The sequence below is a fragment of the Electrophorus electricus genome, chromosome 2 (assembly GCF_013358815.1).
Source record: "Electrophorus electricus isolate fEleEle1 chromosome 2, fEleEle1.pri, whole genome shotgun sequence".
In the NCBI taxonomy this organism is placed as follows: Eukaryota; Metazoa; Chordata; class Actinopteri; order Gymnotiformes; family Gymnotidae; genus Electrophorus; species Electrophorus electricus.
The window spans coordinates 32,807,500-32,829,417 of record NC_049536.1 but is presented as its reverse complement, the minus strand read 5'-3'; the positions used below and the strand labels follow the sequence as shown (position 1 = coordinate 32,829,417).

The following is a 21,918-nucleotide window of genomic DNA, read 5'->3' as shown; positions in this document are numbered from 1 at the left end:
CCAGAAGAGGGTGCTATACACAACCATGTGAATGAACTTCCGAGCAACACGACCATTCAAAACTGCAGTGTCATTTCATGTGCTCATGTTTGTAAGGAAATAATAAAAAAAAAAAATCGTACTTTTAGAAACTTGTGCTTTTACTTTATTGGCAGAGGTGACAAGTTTATTCGGACTCCGACTTATTTGACAAAAAACAAAAACTGATACTGCAGCTGTGAAACAGAAGGAAAGGGAAATTCATAGACTACTCCCTTGGTGCGATAATTTTTCTAACTGGTGTGTTTACTACTGTAAACAGTAACAACATAATGGGTTCATTTATCCGCTCATAATTTGCTCTGAGCCTCTTTGCTCAACGGAGTTATAGTTTAAATTTCATATAGCTTAAAGTTTGTGTAAAGAAAATGGCTGTATATTCACACAGATTTAAATTTTTTTAGTCCCCCCAATAAAGGTTCACTGTTAAGTGGCCATGCAGAGAACAACATTTAGGCTGTAGTTATCAGAATCATAACACAAGAAGGACACCTTAGCAAAGAAAGGTTTTTATTAAGTACATACTGTTTCAGGAAACCACAATAAATACACATTTCAATAGATCATTCATAATAAATACTGAAAACAGAATGTCCTGGTAATTCTAACTGGGGGGGTGCAATCTGATGAAGGGTGCCTGTTGCTAGCAGCTTTGGCACGGCTATAGGACAGGCTCCACGGGCCTGAAGGCTGTACATTGTTTCATAATCCATATTCCAACAAAGAATGAGGTTATACGAGCACTGCCGTTAAGTCGAGAGGTAAATGAAAGAAACTGCGAAAAACACAGACCGAAGAAACAATATAACGTTCTCTTCAAAGGTGATATTGAACAACAGCTGATGATGTCAGATGAATGAACGTTCAGAAGAAAAAAAAATGCAAGCATCATAAAAAAAGGCATTTGATGTTTTAGTGAGCCACAACAAAGCAACGCTCCGGTTTACCTTCCAACCTTTTTCCCCCTCTTTTAGGAACATTCAATAATTCCTCATTTTCAGTGATTTAGGCTGAAGTTCTGAGTTTGTTCTACAAGTCAAAGTAATTTATGGCATGATTTCCTCCAATAGGAATTCTTGTTCACTGGCAAAATCACTATAGGAATATGATTGTCCTATCTTCTGGTTTTTTGAGAAACAACTGTTCCCTTGAAAATAGCCTACATTTCTTCTAAACACACTCGAGATATGTCACAATATTTGTGCGTTAATTAAGACTTCAATTCAAGAGCTGCCAGTAAATTAACTGGTTGGCAGATGAACGACTGACCTCTGGAAAAAATACCCTCTGGAAATGAATGTAGCTGTTGCTTGTAAGTTATCTTAGTTACACTATTGCACTTGATAGACTAATTACTCTTAAATTCATTTGTTCACATATAATGAATTGATCATTTGTTCATATATCGTCATTGGATGATCAGATATCCATTCAGTACGCTTCAGCGTTACTACCAAATTGTGAGCAATTCCTCCCTTACAAAATCTATTTTTTCAACTAGACAGTATTAAAGAGGAAAATTACTCTCTAGCCATAATTTTTACTATAATGTGTGAGAAATCGATACTGTTTTTAAGCACCAAATCTCTGGTTCTTCTCAACATGATTAGTTATGTAATAATAACTTTTCTACAAATCTAGCCATTCTACTTGCGTTTCTATAGACTTCACAGTTTTATTATTTAAATACTGTTATAAATCATAATTTAATTTCAAAGCTATGCAATGCCTCATAACAATTAACTTAATACTTTTCAAAGTGCATTTCATCAGATGTCCCTGTATAGTTCCAAATACGACAGCTGGAAATGGTGAAATTAAGAACGTGCCCTCTCTCTCACTCTTCAAAACCTGAATGTTGTGTGTTGGCATAAGGAATGGGACCGTAAGAGAAAGCCCACCTCATCAGTGCTCTGCTAAAGGCTACCTGCCCTTCTGTGTGGCATCAGCCCCTGAAAAAGTGCATCGTTTACATGAAATGTGTTCTATTCACAACTTAAATCTTGTGATTTTGGTATTTGTAATCAAAGGCAAAAACAGCGAACATTTTAAGAGCTGGCGTCATGCTTTTACAAGTGCTTTAAAAGCATGATGTACATATGTAACAACGAGAACTCAATCTGTTTGTTTTTTTGTTTTTTTTACAGTACATCAATGCAGATTCTTACAAAAAACATAAATTGCCAACCAAAGCTACAAAATAACATGCCTTTTTTATCAAAACAATTAAGTATACACATTGTTTTCCGAACATATTATTGAACAGCAACTTTTTTTTTTCTTTTTTCACAACTGACACACGGACATAAAAAAGTTCTATCCACAATATCTGCTCAAAACTAGAACTTTTACTTCTGAAATACAAGGTACATTGCACAGGCCTAAAGCTTACAGTTTATCTGATCTTCAGTTTGCACTTTAAATTACTGGGGGGGTTTTGTGTGTGTGTGTGTGTGTGTGTAGCTCTTTGAAAAATACATATGAATCCTTCTTGCAAATGGCATATGGGATCAACGTGTTCAAATTAAACTGTCAAGTGAAGAACAAAAGGTCATTCTTTCAGTCTGTGTGGTCCAAATCAAACACTTAATACCTTACCGATTAAAAGAGACTTGGGGCATGTTTCTCCGCCTTGTGGATGTAGCATGGGTACTTAAACTGGGGTGGGCTCGGCGAAAGACTCCAGCATTGCAGGTCCTTTCGTGGTATCTGTTAAAGAGGAAACCTCAGAGAGGCTGTGCGGCACCTCCTTCTGCTGCTTTACCACAAAACAGTTCCCGTTACTTGTGTATCCATCTTGCGTGTTATTGTTCAGATAGTTTTGGAACTCCATCTGGCCCAGCTCTCCTGACTGGGCGTGGAAAGTTCCTTTCGACTGGACGTTTTTGTCCTGTTCCGGTTCACAGTTGCTGATCATGGCCGAGGAGCCATTAGTGAGCGTGAAATGGTGATTGGTGTACTGTTCGTCGGGTGGTTGCGAGTAGCCAGTGTAATGCTCATTGGTCAAGCTAAAGGGTCCCTGTGTCATCACTCCATTAGTGTTGTTAACCCTGTCTGGATACGAGGTCGAGTCTGCCACGTAGCTCTCGCTAGCCTGATTAGCAGCGGCTAAAACAGAAGCAGCGGTGGCGTTCTCCATCTGGTAGTACTCGGCCGAGGAGCTGATGAAGTAAGAGTTGCCGTTGGTTTGGTTCTCCTGCGTGCCTGTGCTCTCGGAGTAGCACATCACAGAGGCTGAAGGAACCGCCTCACTGCGCGACGCGGGAGCAGCGCTCAGTCCGTCCTCGAAGTCCTCGGCTTTGTCTTCGTCGTCCACGTCCTCCTCCTCCTCCGAATCACTGTTCGCCAGGCTCTGTGTGCTCGAGTCCGACAAGCTACACAAGCTGCTGCTCTCGTCTTCATCGTCTTCATCCTCGTTTTCGTCGTCATCTTCCTCGTCTTCCTCCTCCTCCTCCTCCTCCTCCTCCTCCTCTTCCTCTTCCAGAGCTTCATCCATGTCGTCTACAGCTTGTAGGTGCATGATGGCGCTCTGCTGTATGGGATCGGGGAGAGAATATTCCAGAGTGTGCTGGCCGGGTGCCAGCGGGCTGCAGTGGCCGTTAGTGTCACTGTGGTAACCGTTGCTGGCGGGGGCGGGAGCAGGGGCGGAGCTCTGCTGCTGTTCCCTGCTCTTCTCCAGTTCCAGCTTCATGATGGTGTGCAGGAAGTGCGTGCGCACGCGGATGGGGTTGAACTCAATCCGGCCGGCTGCGTTGCTGCAACCTTCTTTAGTGCAGCCACATGGAAACGACATGCGGTCCACCTGCGTGAAAAGACGATCCTGCATTCAGCTTCTAACACTCCATCTGAACGCTCACCAAATTAGGCTCGCGTCGTCAGCATGGGGTCTCTTAAGCTAAATTAACTCGCTATCAGTTCAATCTGTTTCTTCTGTTACATGCTTGATATCTTTATTTTAATCAGGCCATATGTCAGTTAATATTAAACATTACATCTGTAACACCTTAATCAGTATTTCCACAGCAGTATTGTAACTTGTACAGCTGCCATTCCTTGTTTTTTTAACCTTATAACCGATATGCTTTAGGTCATGTACAAATTCATGTGTAACTTGGTCATCTTGAATTTCTGTGTGTGTGCGTGTGTGTGTGTGTGTGTGTGTGTGTTTGTGTGTGTGTGTGTGTGTGTTTGTGTGCGTGTGTGTGTGTGTTTGTGTGCGCGTGTGTGTGTGCGTGTGCGTGTGTGTGTGTGAGTGTGCGCGTGTGTGTGTGCGTGTGCGTGTGTGTGTGTGAGTGTGCGTGTGTGTGTGTGCGCGTGCGTGCGTGCGCGCGCATGCAAGACGTTCATCTGACATGAGAGTGTCTGCTGGCATATCATATACACTGAAGCGCCTACCTGGCACTTAATGCCCGCCAGGCTGCAGGCGCACGTCTCTGGGTCGCAGAAGAGCCTGCAGTCGCAGCCGCAGTCCTCTCGCGACACTCGGATGGCGCGCAGCTCATGCTTCTCCGCCACATCGATCTTCTTGACGCCGGACGCACGCAGCAGGGCCCGCCTTTTCTTTGTGGTCAGCGGCTGCAGGAAGAAGTACTCGTCCACCTCCGTATTGTCCAGGTCCAGGTCGTCATCAGAAATATCGTCCAGCGTGAGGGCGCTGGCCTCTTCTGACTCGACGGAGCCGTTCTTGGTCAGCTAGAACAAGAAAGTTTGCGTCATAAGAGACCAAGATATACGGGATTGTTGAATGAAGCATCTTATAACTTGTTCTCCAGAGTGACTGGCACCTCTACAAAAGATGGACAAAAAAAGCCATCATGTCTGTTGCTTCTGGGCTTGATCCTACACTGCAAATACAAGATACAAGAAACATTGGGAGAATGCATATTGAGAGATCTGAGACCATCCCTCATTTGTAGACTCTTCTTTTCGGTTCCCCGCATGGGTTTTCAGTGGGGTTTTGGTCAGTGAACTACATGGCTATGGAATTTGTGAACTGTAAACTATTTTATTTGGCTGTGGAATTCTGTTTTGGTTCAGGATAAAAAGATCCAGCCATGACCCAGTATGCATCTCCCAGAAGAGATAGCAAGACTTTGATCTCTTGGTATTTCATGAGGTCCATGATGCCATGTATCCTAACCACATTCTCAAAGTCTGTGGAGGAATTCACAGATCATCACAGATACACTACCATTCTTCACAGTGAGGATTAGGTCCATTTCTATATAACCATTTTTTATTCCAAACCTACATTTGTTGTTTCTGTCAAAAGCTCTATTTTTAGCTTATCTGATTCATAAACCTGGTTTCAGTTACATTTCTAGTGATTAGCAAACTCCAGTCACTTGCTTTAGTGACTGATGACAGCAGGGGTTTCTGGGAAGTATTTAAAAATGCATGTTGGCATGGCAGAAAAGTTTAATTGTAGTTTTGGAGACTTGGCAAGCCCCTGGGTGCACGCGACTCCTGCTGAACCAACCTGCTCACCGTGCAGGCTCTAAATAGACTCAAATCTTTTTCCAGAAAGGTTCATCACAACTTCAGTTGTGTGAAACTTCTTAAAGTCCTAATAGTGGAAACGGTTATTTTTCAGGTGTGACGATATTTTATAGCAAATTTTATTTCACTGGTCTTAATGGATGTCTCATTTCATTGGTCTTAATGGATGATAAGGGTGTGTGGCCTCATATTTATACCCCAGTGGAGCCAATATTTGTGACACTTTTATAATAATGTTTTTCATAAGCATTTATTTTTCTTTAAAGAATATTAAGCTTGACTTGTCTCATATTTCCAGTGTATGATCAAGCTATGACTTTTATATTAAAAAAGGATGCCAGTATTTGAAGGATACGTACACTGTACGTTCTTAATCCTACTTAAAGTGTTTCACATATTTTATGTCAATTAGCAAGAAAAGAACTTTAAAATGCACAGTACTATTAGTCAGCTACAGCTCATTCAAGTTTAATCGACCTCTGGGTTGCTTTTGGCAGGTGGCCCCTGTGCTCCCACCCTGAGCTTGATGGAGTTGAGCTTCTCCTCTTTCAGGTGGTCCCTCAGCATGTCGCGGTGGAGGCGCTCCTGCTCTTTGGCGAACTCGCCCAGCGTGTAGTGGCGTATGGAGCTGTGGCGGCTGGACATGCCCAGGGTGCTGCCGCCCTGGCTGGGCACGCTGGTGAAGCCCTGCCTTCGGCTGAAGTAATACACTGTCACCTTCTCGAAGTGCACACGTCGTGTTCTCATCCGCTTCTCCCGTTTAAGGATGGACGAGGCTGGGAGGGAAAAAGGTTCAAATAAGTGGTAAGTGTGTGTGTGTGTGTGTGTGTGTGTGAGACCCCTATTTCTCTCAAAATGTCCTTATTTCTTCATAGCACGGATTCCTTAAGGTGTAGAAGATACTTTTTTTTTTTTTTTTTTTGCTCCTTGTCATCGTGTTTCCGTCACGTTTTGTGATTCAGATCTGGTAACTATGGAGGCCACTGAAGTAAACTGAACTCATCGTCACGGTCATGGAACAAGTCTGTATAAATGGCCTGGTTCTGGTTTTGACCAACCTGTATACACAGACTAATGCAAAGGGTCTTCAACTTGCCAAGTGATTCCGTACCGTTACGTACTAGCTTTGTTCGAGAGCTGGCTCATGGATATGGCTTTGAATAGCTGAAATGAGAGCGTGAGTTGAGCTCTGTGGCTCAGGCACATTTACTTTTGGCCTGTTCTTGCAGCGTCTCTCCCTCCATCAGACTACCCGATAAAGCAAACTGCATTAATCGGCACCCCATGCCCACTCCCCGCTAGCAGCTTGGCCTGCAGTAACCACCGTCGCCTGCCTTAGCAACCTGCATGCCTATGGTTCTCGCCGTTTGGCATCTTGGGGGTGCGGAGGGTTGGGGGTTCACCAGCGTAAATATATCCAGCTCAAATCTCCCTCATCCCGGCCTTAATATCCGCAGAGCTTCCGGCCGCCTGTCCCTGTCCTCTCCTCGTGTCAGACACACATGGGACAAATAGAAACCATCTGTTTGGGCCGCGCCCCCCCCCGCCTACGAGCATGAGGACAATAGATTTCATTACCGACACCGGCCCACCACAACAGCGCCTTCTCACGGCACGAGGATGCTACAGGCTGCAGCGTCAGTCTCAGTAACACCCCTGGCTGGAGAGCAGCACACGTTTTCCACAAACACAAAACTTCTGTGACTGTATGAATGGCAATAAGAGGGATGGCGATGAATTCATTTTCTTGAGTCTTGAAAACATGAATCTTTTCTATAAACGGTCATACTTCACGGCCTCTTCTGATTGTGCTTGTAGTTAGTTATGTGATTAGTGGGCATTGTTTTTTTTTGTTTTTTCCAGCAGTGGGAGCTGGAGGTGTGTGGTGCACATAAACTTACAATAATTTTTTTTTTAATGAGGGTCTCTGTAAATGGATAAGAACAAACAAAACATTAAACGGCGTGGACGTGTGAGGGAGCTCTTAAAATGAAGTGCCACTCCAGATGGTGGAGAGAGTGCTGGAAGACTAGAGATCCACAGAGAGGAATAAATGATTGACAGGTCTAAGGCAAAGGTCTCCATGCCTGGGGATTTTTTTTGTTTTGTTTTAAATCTCGCTTTAACGTGTGCTGTGTTCACTAGAAAATACCGATTGAGTTTAGGTGCTGCCACTGTCCTTTTACGTTTCACAAAGAACAATCAATATAAAATCGAGCTGAAACGAAAACGCCATCAGGAAACACAACGTTTACTGCGTGATCCATTATAGTCCGTCGTTGCGTGGCAGGGCGAGGATCGTACGAACCTTCCCACAGGCCTTCCTGTGTCTGCATTAGCAAACCTCTCTCACCTACGCGCTCCCTCGGAAAGACCACCTCCCCCAGCTCCGTAGCTGCATATAACTAAGGTGACACCAGCCTGTCGGGTCTAGACTAACAACCCGAGTCATCCCGACTGCCTTTGGACGTATGAATCATTAATGAGCTCTAGCGTCAGGCGGTTAGCCAGCATCAGGCATACGAAGGGAGCAGCTACCTGTAGGCGCGGTGAGTATCTAGAGTGCTAGGCTACGTGACGAATGGTGGGAGGATAGGTTTACTCAGCTGTAGCGTTTTCACAGAAATCCACGCTGCTTTCTCTGAACTCTGCGAGGGGTGAGGATCACACGTTCAACGGTGTAGCTTTGTCTGACGCATTTCTAAATCACTGATTCATTGGTCTCGGGCCTTCTGGCTGTAGGCCTAAAATAAGATGCAGCCCTGGGATTTTCCTGCGGTAACAGGTTATCACAGCTGAAAGCCGCATGCTGCAGTCACTCTGGATAATCTGCTGTAATGTAGTAGAATGACGCCATTCAACTAAGATTTTCAAAGCCATCAAAACTAGTGTTTTTTTTTAGGGTGACGTGCCCTTGAATACTTGCAAGATGGCACTCTCGTTTTATGAAGTCAAACACCAGTACACAGAATTAAGCAAAGTTATCCAATCGACACTGAAACTCATTCACAGTGCTAGTTTACTGTTGTTGTTTTTTTTATTCCAAGTTTATTGTGATAATGGATATTTTATGGGCCTACTACAGACACAGTTGAAAATCAATATTAAATCCTAGTGCTAAATTCAGCTCACTGAGGACCTCAGAGCAACTCTCTGTTGCCAAGTCTGTACACACATGAATGTTTCATTGTTTTCTCTGCCTTTGAGTGACCCTTATCAAACTGCCCTTGGTAAACAGACAGATGCAGGTTAAGAAACTGGTTTTCGAGAGAGATAAACACTCATCAAGCAGGCATTCAGTCCAAGTTAACCTTTTTTCTTTCAGACCACTGTGCTCTGTTTTGGGGGTAAATGTCATTGCTGAATCATTGGTAAATGGGCAAGCTGTAATCTTGGTAAACCGTTTCCTCAGTATATCACGTCGAAAACATATACACGCACACGTCCATTAGTGCGGTGATGACGGAGATGACTCACGGGTAAAGGGGGAGGCTGAGGGGTTGACGCTGTCACTACTGTGTCCGCTTTCACTGCTCGACACCTCCTCCTCCTCCTCCTCCGACTCCCTCAGCGACGAGCATGGCGACGCCCCCTCCACCTCCTCAAACTTCCTCTTCAGTATTCCGCTCATGGCCGCCAGCGAACCGCACCTGTGCGCGCGTACGTCTGAGGGGAGGGAGGGAGGGAGGGAGGGAGAGAGAGAGAGAGAGAGAGAGAGAGAGAGAGAGAGAGAGAGAGAGAGAGAGAGAGAGAGAGGAGAGAGAGAGAGGCTTTCATATCTTGCGTACGTCTGCTCCCATCCTCAAAGCAGTCAATTGGCAACGAGCAGTGCTACACACATACCCTCCTGTCTCTCTCTCCTCTGCTCTACCAACCCTGGGGCGATTGATTCCCTTACCACAAAGGACCTCAGATGGAGAGGGAGGGGGGTGGGTTAAAAAAACAACAACAAAAAACCCCCAACTACTAATTGAATGCTACCTCTAACTTCCCGGAAGCGTGTTTAGTCTTTGATTAAGGGGCTGCTTGATTTGAGTTTCCATGGCTTCTCCCCCCATGTCGTGCTAAAAAGCAGCAACTCAAAGAATTTATTAATCACAGGAGTGCAAGCCAGCATGGCTGAAAACAGAATGAAGTCGGGCTTTAAAGCTTAAGGCTGCGTTTTCAAATGCACCTTAGGCACAGAAAATCAGAAAAGTACAGTAAGCTGCAGTAAATAATTAGCTGCATCTCAAAAACACAAGCCAACAAAACCTGCTTGAGTTCTGAGAAAAAAAACTTAAAAACTAATATAGAAAAAAACTGTTGAATAGGCCCCCATTCCAAGCATACGGCACATAATATACAAGAGGTCGGCTAACATATGCATGCATTATTGAAACAAATGGACTCTGTACGGCAGCCTGTGTGAATGCCGTTGTTACAATAAACGTTGATTTGTAGCCCATGCTTATGAGAGCATGTTCATATTGTGTAGGTCATTTCTATGAGTGATATTTCTGGTATAAGCAGGGCTGCCATACAAATCAAAACAAAGGATCAGTCATGCAGTCAATCACTCACAGAGCAACTGTATCACCACAGGAGTGCACAGGAGTGCACAGAAAACAGCACTCCTGTTCTCAAGTTCTTCTAGCTCACAACAGACATGCATTCGGGAGTTTGGTTAACAGTAGGTTCAATTTCACAAACGTATTGTGGAGAGGACTCTGTACAATCCCTGATAACTGACATCAAGGTATTTCCCAAAACAATCAAAAGCAGCTCGTGTTAACTATCTTCACATCTTCATGCATTGTCCTGTAAAATGCATGTTTTTTTGTGAAAATGGGCCGTGGACAACTCTGAAAGGTAATTGTACCCATATTATTTAGGGTTTTATAAAAAGCACTGATGAATAAATGAGGTGAAATTACCAAGCCTTATAAATCAATGGACGTATCAAGTATTAATCAGCCCATAACTATGTTCACAGCACACCATTAGTAATCATGGCTGAAATCACCTGAGCTTTTGTGAAACCTTTTGTTATGTAGATGAGACAGATTCTACACAAATTTCCAAAACCTGCACCACAGCCTTGTTAACACTGACACACACACACACACACACACACACACACACACACCCTCCATCCCTCTCTCTCTCTCTCTCTCTCTCATTTCCAAACCTAAAATAACCACCAAGACAGTCAAAACGACACAAATCCCAGCGCAGATTAGCAGCGTGCCAGTATGTGGCGTGAGGGGAAGCTGGGATGGCAGCTCTCGGAGGGAGACGCTTCTGCTGAACTGTTTTGCGTGGTGAGGCTTGGAGCCTCTCCTCGCTGTTGGCTCATCACAGAAGCCCAGGCAGAGCAGGGAGCACTGGGCCAGGGCTCTCAGCACAGGACCATTGTTCTTCAGAGAGAGAGAGAGAGAGAGAGGGAGCGAGACGGACAGATGGACGGACGGACGGAGAGTGCCCAGCTGCAGCAGGCGCCCCAAACCACAGCATACGGCGCTGCCATGGAATGTGTGGTACTTTCCCTGCAGTAAAGAAGTGACTTTTCTTATAACCTGAATGCTACAGTCAAACTGACGTAATAGAGGAGCCCCTTTCCAAGAGGAGCATGCCCCCCCACTGCTCCTGGAGATTACGGTCCAGGCCCTCGGACTGTGTACCACTGTCAAATAGAGACCAGATGTCATAGGAACAGAGAGACATCTTGTGCTTCCATTAAACAAGTTTTCTCGATCTACCAATCAGTATGTGACCATTTTTACATGGGCTGCTACTCACTGTCTAATCTCCCAGACAGGCAAGGGGTTGTGAGATAATTGAAAATGGCTCTTCTGGTTTTTTGGATACAATATAAGTCTATTTCCTTGTAATCATCATAATTAGTTCCCCCTTGTTGAAAATCCATTCGCATTCTTTGCCCTCAGCGGATGCCGCACTGCTCTTTCATACCAAAAGTGGTTGCCATGGTAATACTAATATTCTTGCACAAATAGTGATTTCACATCAGTCATTTCGATTTTTTTCCCCCCTTGTATTTGGAGCATCTACTACACCCCCCACCCCCCACCATCTGAAAATAAATACAAGCCCCATGCAGCATCCATATATAATCATGATGCATTCACAAAATAACTGCTGAAGAAAATAGAATCTCTGAGCAAACAGGGCCTCCGTCAGAGTGCGTGGAGACATTCTGATGTGCATTTCCACAGCGAAACTAAACATACATTTTTAAAGACACACAAGCTAATGATATTTGTATTCCTCTGTGCAAACACACTGATTCAGACACTTACAAAAACGATCAATAGCTCTGATGATAATGCACTGACGACATACCTGAGCCTAGCACAGCCATGTTACAAAAGAATGCAATAATGAAATAATGGAATTTAAGGTTGCTGACGCTAAAGTGAGGCGCACTCTTTGTGAAAGCAGAAAGCCTGCACGGGCAGCGTCTGAGATCCAAGCAGGAGGAGCAACTATTCATTTCTTGACACAATGAATTGGCATGACATCACAGGGAGCCCAGAGGTAACAAGAGCTGACTGCTGTAGTGTGGAGAGTAGGAGAGCGATGAGGGGAGCAGCACTCACTCCCCTTGCTAGCTCGTCCTCCTCTCCAGTCTCTCTGCTGTTCCTCTCTACCCTTTGTCTAGGCTTGCTGTAGTTTTCCACGGCACACTCCACAAGATGTAGTCCACCACTGAGCAGTTTGCAGCAAAGCCAGGGAAGTCAGCCACTCCCTGGAATGGCTCCACGACACACGCAGACCCGTGCGCGAACGGGCGCCCGGGGGTCTACGGCGTCAGACGTTCAGAGGGCTCCGCGGTCCGTGTGCCGCACCAGTGCGCGGCGGTGGGTTGCCAGAAGCAGCAGAAGCCCGCGCCATTCACCTCGGCCGGCCGAGGCCTCCTGACCCGTGGCGGGAGACTGGCGGAGCCAGCGACTGACCTGCGAGTCACTGCCACTCACTCTCAGTGGCAGTGAACGCACTCAAGCCTGCAAGAGTGGCAGTGAATGAAGGCCTCACATTTTCAATCAGCCAATCCCCCGCACCCCCCCCCCCCTCACACACACACATGCAGCATGAGAGAAAAGAGAGAGAGAGAGAGAGAAGGTTAGGGAGCAAAGGAGAGGTGAGAGTAGAGTGCTGGAGGGAAGAAAAACAGTAACCTGTGAATTCAGGAGCCGAGATCTGTCCTTACCATTCGCCTCTGTAAAAAAAAAGGGAGAGAGACCAGAGACTTTATTTCATTCCTCTCCTCTGCCCCTCTCCCTCGCTCTCTTTTTCTGTGTCTCTCTTATTCGTTCCAGCCACACAAAGACTCATTAGATGCAGCCAGCTGAAGGCTGGAACCTGAGTGCAGCCTGCCTAGGAGATCACATGGGTGGGATGTCTGAGAGAGAGGGAGAGAGGGAGAGAGAGAGAGAGAGAGAGAGAGAGAGGGAGAGAGAGAGGGAGAGAGGGAGAGAGAGAGAGAGAGAGAAAGAAATGCACCCTTGCCTGTGTTCCTGCTGTCTGCAGATATTTTTATCAGCTTGAGAAAGGGAGGGAGGGAGAGAGAGAGAGAGAGAGAGAGAGAGAGAGAAGGAGGGAGAGAGGGAGAGAGAGGTGCAGAGATTGCAGGACGAGGAATATATGAAGGAGAGGAAGGTGAGTGTCAATACCCTGCACAGCAAAGTAATCTAAGGAGATTAATGGGTACACTAACAAATTAGCCAAACACACACACACACACACACACACACACACACACACACACACACACACATTGGGATTTATGGTAAAAGCTTGTGTAGCTACAGTTAATACGAGTTTTCACAAGATTCATCAGTGCCACTAATCTGCAGATTAATGAATTCATACTGGATGGATATTATAAAACAAACGATTGGCAAGGACAATTTAAAACACATGATGCATTTATTTGGATTCATTTGCACATTTTTGCTTTTATTCAAGTTGCTTATCTGATGACTATGGACATCTTTATCTCTACCAAAAGATTTTGAAGTAACTACTGGCCTCTGCCAAGGTTTTTGATGTGTTTGTTTGTTTCAGGTGATTTTAACACCAATGCTCTAACACCTGACACATGCTTAACAAATTAACAAAGCAAAGGTCGGTCCTACTGTTCACCCAGTTATTCTTGTTTAAACCCCTGCTGGGCAACGACTCCCCATAACACAACTGGTGCTGCTCCCTGCCAGGATGGACAGTAGCCTCTTATTACTGTTGCTAAGTAATCAGCTTCCACATCAGTGACAAGAAGGATCACATGGCAAAATTGAGCCTGGCATGAACATTCAGAGGATGAATGAATGAATTCCCAATGATCACATTCGCTGAGAAAATAATGTCATTTTCAATTATATGATGTGGATTTTTACTTTGTTAAGTCATAACGCTTCTATAACCAAAAAGCCTCTGTTTGTTATTTTTGCATGTCTTATTCATAAATGCCTATTTAAAACATGAACAAACTGCCAGTATGTTTTCACTGATATGAATCTTGGAACAGATGAAAGAAAATTAATATCTTGCTGTGTATACTTACCAGTGCTCATACTGATTTATCAGGTAAGGTTATCAAGTGGATTCAGTTTAGGATGAATTAACTGCACAATTAATTAGATTCAGTTTTGCTTGAATTTAAAACATGCCCTCTGTTCAAATTATGCTTTAATACTTTCAAATTATGTTTTAATTAATATTTTCAAAAATACTGATTAAAGTGTTTTTAGTGTTCAATCACAAATTTAGATGTGATTTAATTAGATCAACTGTATTATGTTAAACTTGTAAACTCGTCATAAATGCTTCACATTGGCTGTCAATTCCAATCTGAGCCTCATAATAAAAGAGAAATCCAGGCAAAAATCGGAGCCTACTTATACAAGGTTTGGCGATGCTGTAAGTGCATTATAAAGCATTAGAAGCGTTAAGGAGGCGTGGGTGAAGAGTCAACTGCTCCATAAAGCCTCTCCATGTTCTGGGTTTAATAGCGGTCGGACTACAGACTGGCTCCCGGCGCACGCCCGTCCTCGCTCACGCCCTCCTCTTCACAAGGCCGCGGATACACACGCAAAACACGGTACGCCCACTTGGATCCAGCCTACAGGTATAACACATCGATATCCAGACGGATGAGGCTAAATGAAAAATCATTTGACAAAACGGTGGTGTGCTATTTCCTCGTATTACTTGTACGGCGTAATATCATTCCGTACAAAATGCTTTTGGTTTTATCCACCGGCCAATCAATGGGAACAAAGCCTCGCGACCCTTTCCACGAGATCCGCGGGATAAACGCTCGCGTGAGGGTATACGCGTTGTGGAACCTGATTTCACCGCAAGATTTAATTATTCTCCTCATTTCCTTTCCGTCTTGGAAACTCATCCATTGTATAACAGCAATATCTAATTTGCATTGCCTCCCCTCCCTTATGGAGTATCATACTCACAGCTCCATTACATAAAAATGCAGACCATAAGCCTGGCACAGGCAGTCTGTCACACTGACTCGAGGTGCCATCGCGCCGGGGACGATGACCCATTTCGTGGAGCGCTGCATGCGAATATTTGAGTCAGTCACATCGTGAGATCCGGCCAACTGGAAGGCAGACTTGTGCGTTGGACTTCATTTGCATAATATTTAGTTGAATTTAGGTCATATGCAAATGAAGTGTCCAGTTTCAAATCAGATAACTGGTTTTGCCACGGACAGAAGAAAGAATAATTACAGGTTAAACAGAGTGGTCCTTAGAGTGTGAGAAAGTATTTATTACTCCCCTTTTTATATAGTGGCAATAATCAGTGCTTATAATAACCGTTGCTTTTTCAGCAAAGAACAACATTTTTGAGGGACAGGGGGGGTCATCGCGGAACCACCAGTGGGTCGGAAAAGAGGGAAATCTCATTTGCAGTATTCCTTCTCCAGGGAGCAACACAATCGGAGCCAGAAAAGAACACACATACACACAGCAAAAGGCCGAGGTGAATTAAAGGACCAGGGATCCCCAGCCAACACACGCAGCGTACACGAACAAAACCCGTTTCATCTTCGTTGATTCACCTCCTTCGCATATGTTAACCTGCAGCTGCTTGCTTGACCCTTACAGTCGGTGACCCGTCAGACTGTTCAGTAATTCTGTGGTGTCTTTGACCCTTCCTAAGTGAGTGGCTTTGAGCAGGTAATACCTCGAGCAGATCGAAGTCTCGTATCGCAAATACCTCCTGCACACTGCTAGAGCCTGGATTTCTCCCTCGGCACATGTTAAAACTGGGGTTAGCTTGCAGTAGGGGAGAAAAACCCGCTCTCCGCTTTGATACTGTGATGTCAGCCCTTTCTCAGCCACGAGGCATGCCCCCTATGTCACCACCGATTAACTCCCTTTGCTTTCTGCTGTCTCCCCATCTGTTCGCCTGCTATCCCAAACCGCGTTTTCTACTAAATGTTTTATACCGAGGCCGTTACGCTGCCTTTAATTAGCGGCACGCTAACCTCTGCATGGCAAAAAGGTGTTGGCAATCAGACTGGAGAAAGCTGAGCGCAGGCGCACCGCAGAGCACACGCGGGTCAGTCTGACAGCTCGCTCCCTGGCCCTGGGGCTCACATTTAGCAAACAAATACGCACGTGACCACTGCTGCAAATTACACAGGGAAATAAAATTACAAGCAGGAAGCAATGTAAGTGAATGTAAGCACCGCTGACAGCCCTGTTTGAGAAACTAGATGCGCTGTGGTGACGCCTCATCTGTACTCATCCGGCACTGCAGCGTCACGTGGTCTAACATTTAACATTCTAGTCATGTTCGTTTCTAAAAATGAATGACGGCAAGCTCAGGTAAGTTACTTTATGTGATGTACCAGACTGTGAGATATTTTAGACAAAATAAAAAAATAAAGAAACATTTTCTTTCTTGAGATATAATAAGAAATAGTGTACTTAGCACCCCTGTAATTACAGTAGGCTGGCTGGAACATTTGCTCAAATTTGATGTTGTTAATGTACCATACGATATTTCAGAAACACCATGTGTTTGAAGTTAACAAACTATAAGCTATTATTGAAGGGATACAGAATAACTGAAGACATACAGAATAATTGCAGACAGACGTGCAGTCTCCTCTCAAGAGAGAAGAGGAGGGGTCTGACCAATGACGCTCTCTCTCTCTCTCTCTCTCTCTCTCTCTCCTCTCCTCTCCTCTCCCCCCCTCTCTCTCTCTCCCTCTCTCTCTCTCCCTCTCTCCCTCCCTCTCTCCACCCCCCCTCTCTCTCTCACTCTCTCTCTCTCCCTCTCTCTCCCTCCCTCTCTCTCCCTCTCCTTCTCTCCCCCCTCTCCCCCCTCTCTCTTTCTCTCTCTCCCTCCCTCCCCCCCTCTCACTCTCTCTCTCCCTCCCTCCCCTTCCCCCCTCTCTCTCCCCCTCCCCCCCTCTCACTCTCTCCCCCCCTCTCTCCCCCCCTCTCTGCAGTCTACAGTGAGCAGAAGCCAGGGCAACCACGTAGTTGAGTATGCACACAGTCACTTTGGTGCCAGAGAGAAGGAAAGAGCAAACTCAGAGCAAGCAGGCATATAACAATGCAAGTGAAGGAGCATTTGCCCTGGCCTCTTTAGCCAAAGCTCAATATGGCCCTCCGCATTTCCACGGCTTCAGTGTTTGTGCAGCACTACAAAAACATTTTGACTGCAAGTTTTTTCTTTGTTGGTTTTTGTTTGTTTGTTTTAACATGCAAATGCAGAGGATGTCTTGGGCCATCTGAAATGCATGAAGAGAAAGGCAGGGGAGGTAGAGGGAGGAAGCATGGAGAAAGGAGCAAGGACTATCGCACCTTAGGAGGGGGAGTGCTCCGGTGGAGAGGGAACGCTCCGGAGGAGGGGGAGCACTACGGAGGAGGGGGAACGCTCCGGAGGAGAGGGAACGCTCCAGAGGAGGGGGGAGTGCTCCGGAGGAGGGGGAACGCTCTGGAGGAAAGGGAACGCTCAGGAGGAGGGAGAGCACTCAGAAGGAGGGGGGCGAGCACTCTGCACGCAAAGGTTGTGTTTAACCTCATAAATCACGCAAGTCTGCAACAGCCGTAAACTACAACCTTGAGAGAGCCAGGTCTCATCTAGGAGACCCCAGGGAGGTGCTGTACACTGTAGTGATTATATATCTAAAGGTGTTGCTCTGCTGATCCCTGCACACCAGCCAAAGTGCTCTGAAAGTCTAAACACGCCTCTGATATAGTCCATATTTCACACTGGAGTTGGCAAGAGTCGAATTTGGGCCTCTTTACTCAGTCCCGCTATATGAAAAAAGGAGAGCTGGTTTTAAAAGCTTATGGTTCACTCTCGCTGTAATAGTGCTCATACGCTCCTGTCTTCCTTAACCCAGAGATGGTATGGCAATGAATCACAAGGAAACTTACTTGGCTGTCTCTCTCAAGGGGCCATGTGCGCAACACAATTAATGCAAAATTGGCCCTGTTCATCAGACATACCTTACAGCGATTTCAATGTGCTTGGACATTTGGAAACTGTAATGTAGTGTAAACTAAACTGATAGGAAGGAAGGAAAAACTGAAAAATAGTATGTGCATTTCATGGTCATAGAATAAAGATTAGAAGATGATCTATATAAGATGATTAAAAAAAGTATGACATAAGGCATAAATAATGACTGATGCTCATTAGCCTTAATTAAAATATGACACATTACTACAGTGTTACTTAGACTAGCTGACCACAGATGCCCTATTAATCTGCAAGCTTTTGTAGATGTAAATGATTACCAAATTTTAAAAATGTATTTCTTTTTCTTTTTCTTTTTTACAACAACGAGCCATACCATTTAACTGGCTCATTGTTTAAAAAGACCCACAGGATCCAGACCCACTGCCCGTCACCCTGCACTAGAAATGACATCGATGATGCTTAAGCATGGCATTTATTATACACGGGCTACAGCCCACTTAGAAAAATAAGGCTCGTGCACAAACACTACAAACTGTGTGAGGGATACCACAGCACTTGTCTTGAAAGGCTTTTTTGGGAAACAACAAGCAAGGATACATGAGGCAATTAAAGACAAAGGAGCTCGTTTAAGCAAATGTACTACACTCACTTCTTTATGGAAATGAGGCTTCACTCCAGCTCCCTACATTTGTTAACTTGCCTGTTGCCCGAGGCGAGGCATTACACACACGCGCTTGCATACACACACACACACACACACACACACACACACACATTAAAGGAGTGAGACGGAGTTGGCTGCTGCTCAGTACCCTGCACACGGAGCAGACTGCTGCATCTAGCACCCAGCATTGATCTCCTCCTCCCAGAACAATGGGGTGGGGGGTGGGGGGTGGGGGGTATACTGTTCCTCTATCAGCCTGCCTATACGCACACAGATTCAGCTTTACTGTGATTGACACAACGAATCTGATCCTGGTCCTCTAATGGTGTTTGTTCATTAAAGTGGCACGTTGAAGTCTTGTTAAACAGTGGCTTGAACCGTTGATAGCAATGAATGCACAGAGGATGCCCCTCTCGTCTCGTGTAAATACAGAAATTAAAAAGGACATTAAAATGTGCCCTGCGAGTGAAACACAAACATCCAGTGTTATCAAGTGCTACTGCGGTAATGGAGAATGGAGGAAGACATTAAGAGAACTGTTATTTCATAAATTAAAGCCTATTTCAAACCTATTAAGTAAATCTTGTGTGATTCACTTGGGTGCTCAAAGCTCCTGGAATGTTCTAGAAAACATTAACAGCTCCTTTACATCATTTGGGTATAATAGTTAAGGTTAAATGTCATTTGCAAACAATAATCAGACACATCTGAATGTGAGAAAAGTTCATTTTTGAATACGGCACTGGCAAAGTTTAACAGGCGTGCAGGAAAACAATCAAACTTGCACGAAAAAAGAAACCAAACCACATTCCCACGCTAGAAGGCTGGTTTGATTGCGTTGCGAAAGCTGAAGTCTGATATGCAGGAAGCGCAGAAGAGGAGTTCCAACTTAGCAAGCGCGTCTGCTCCGCCATGACCCTCATTCCACACGCGTACCTCTGTGGCATAATCACACACTTTCAGCCTCGTGTCAATCACAATGCGTGCATGAATTATTCATGAACTATATTTTATTTATGTCTGTATTTCTCCCATGCCACCTAAAAAAATGTTAGAAGCAGGCGAAGCTCTGACTAGGAGCGAGAGAGACGCAGAACACCTCACAAAGCGAACAATGCTTTCATCTTTAATACAGGCGCTGGGAGGCCAGAGTTGTCTGGATCTATGCAAGTCCTCAAACACACACACACACACACACACACACACACACACAGAGAGAGAGTGAGAGAGAGAGAGAGAGAGAGAGAGAAGCAAAAACACACAATCATTATTAATTTACTTTCAATGAAATCTGATGCCATTTTCATTTTTAAATGAAATATCATTGATATCAGAGAAGATCTATGAAGCCAATCTTGTTTGTGTTTACTGTTAAAAAAAAAGCCCCCATAAAAACGGCTCATGCATGAAATGCAAAAGTGCTATTAAAATTGTGACACGCCTCTGTTCTGCTTGGAATCAGCAACACATTATTCAAAGCTGGATCATGTATTCAGTGACACAAAACCCATACTTCACTGTAGAGCACCTGGTTCCACACAGGCCTTACCCTGAAATCCGTCTTTGTTTCCCACTGAAAAGCGACAATTATCTTAAAATCCTAGAGATCACATCCGAACAAACGACTGCGGTCGATCGTGTCAAATGGTGCGGTTGGAATCCAAAGCCGAGCTGGCCGACTTAAACGGCGCCAGGCTTTCTGATTCATACTTTCACACCTTCATGCAACCAAAATGAGACACAGGCCGAGTCACGCTACAATAACACAAAAAAGAGCCACACATCACTCACGCCAGACATGCGCTACACGCCCGACGTGCGCTGGGCCCGAGCTGAAACGCGCAGCACCCTCTGCTGATTGGCAGCTGCAGGACAGCCAGTGTGTATTCAGTCTAAATATAGATGAGTGGCTGTGTAGGCTGAGACGGGGAGTGTGTGTGTCACCAAAAGACCGAACCGCCATTCATGCCAAACAATCGCTGTGGGATAGAAGGATCAGACTAAGTGTTTACATGCAGAGGATTTTCATAATCCTTTGTTCATTTCATCACTTACTCATGCATGAACCACGCATTATCGATTAGATATGGAGCACGGCGTCATTTTCTTAGCAGGACTATTGTGGTGACAAGTCATAGCAGTGGTACTTTTTCGTAAAAAGGGATCACGGAACTCGTAGCTCAGTGAGTACACACACTCTGACCCTCACTTCTGGCCCGCTGTGACTCAAGTAATCTTCACTACGAGACCCGATTATCAGACGTAAAGGTCACCATCATATACCGTTTCAGTGTTTCTTTAGATCTGTGATAACATGATAGTATCACATCCATATTGGCAGGTGCTATCACCATATTGTCACTGCCTATGTCAGATGTGACAGAAATTTAGTGCTGGTATGATGTTCTATTAATGAGCTTACTGCTTCTTCCCCCACTAGTTAACCTTAAACAAATATAAAGTCAGTATATTTCTGCTAACTCCAATAGTTGGGGAACTGGATTTGATACTGCCCGATGTTCCATGCTTATAGCTTTTAAAAGGGCCTCAGAACGTCACATGTCATGTCTTGTGTCCTGGCACATCTATTAAAGAAATATCTGCGTAGACAATAAATAAATAAGTAAATAAATAAACAAAAGGATTCCCATATGCTCTCTGTGCGACTGAGTTAACCTCAGGTAACCACCAGTCCATGCTCTCAGCTCTAAATACAAAGAGAAACGCTTTTGCGCAGTTCCAGCCACACGCAGACCCACACGCTGTCTGACACTGCCAGTTTGTATGAACTCCCACACTTCTCTGAGGACCTTGAGCAGTCATGCTTCCATGTTACTCCGATGGGATTTTATTGTCAATATTGAATGAGGCATTAAATCAAATTGAAAAAGTCGATAAATCATCTGTCAGATCCATATTACTGACGTATCAAAGGCGTTATGGAAGGCTGAACCAATTAGAATGACTGCCTAAAACATTTTAGTACAACTTTTTTCTCCAGCCTTGAAATGGACCGGAATATACAAACATACGGCAACTGTCTCCCCATCGAGGTGTATTTTTCCCCCACATTAAAACTGGTTGCCATAGCAATGTGAGAGGGAGAGAGAGAAAGATCAGAATGATCTGAAAGGAATAATATAATAATATTTTAAGAAAACGGTCCCTATTTGTTTAACAACGTCTGAATATAATCTCTCATTTGAAAACATTCCACGCAAAGAATATAAATGATCGATTCATATATAAGG

General features: G+C 44.7%; 1 protein-coding gene across 2 annotated transcripts in view; it reads right to left on the bottom strand.

The window, feature by feature from the left end:
- Nucleotides 1-527: 527 nt before the first annotated feature.
- Nucleotides 528-21,918, bottom strand: part of csrnp3 (cysteine-serine-rich nuclear protein 3) — a 27,553-nt gene continuing 6,162 nt past the window's right edge. Inside the window, exons 1-5 of one of the 2 annotated variants that reach the window (XM_035534653.1) lie at nucleotides 11,881-12,251; nucleotides 9,016-9,204; nucleotides 6,055-6,314; nucleotides 4,435-4,731; nucleotides 528-3,841 (exon numbers count right to left, since the gene is read on the bottom strand). In XM_035534653.1, coding sequence (XP_035390546.1) covers nucleotides 2,693-3,841; nucleotides 4,435-4,731; nucleotides 6,055-6,314; nucleotides 9,016-9,204; nucleotides 11,881-12,031 — 2,046 coding nt within the window. In that variant the 5' untranslated portion in view covers nucleotides 12,032-12,251 and the 3' untranslated portion in view covers nucleotides 528-2,692. Of the gene's footprint in view, nucleotides 3,842-4,434; nucleotides 4,732-6,054; nucleotides 6,315-9,015; nucleotides 9,205-11,880; nucleotides 12,252-21,918 lie in introns of those variants that run through there. The other variant, XM_035534658.1, reaches the window with a different exon arrangement.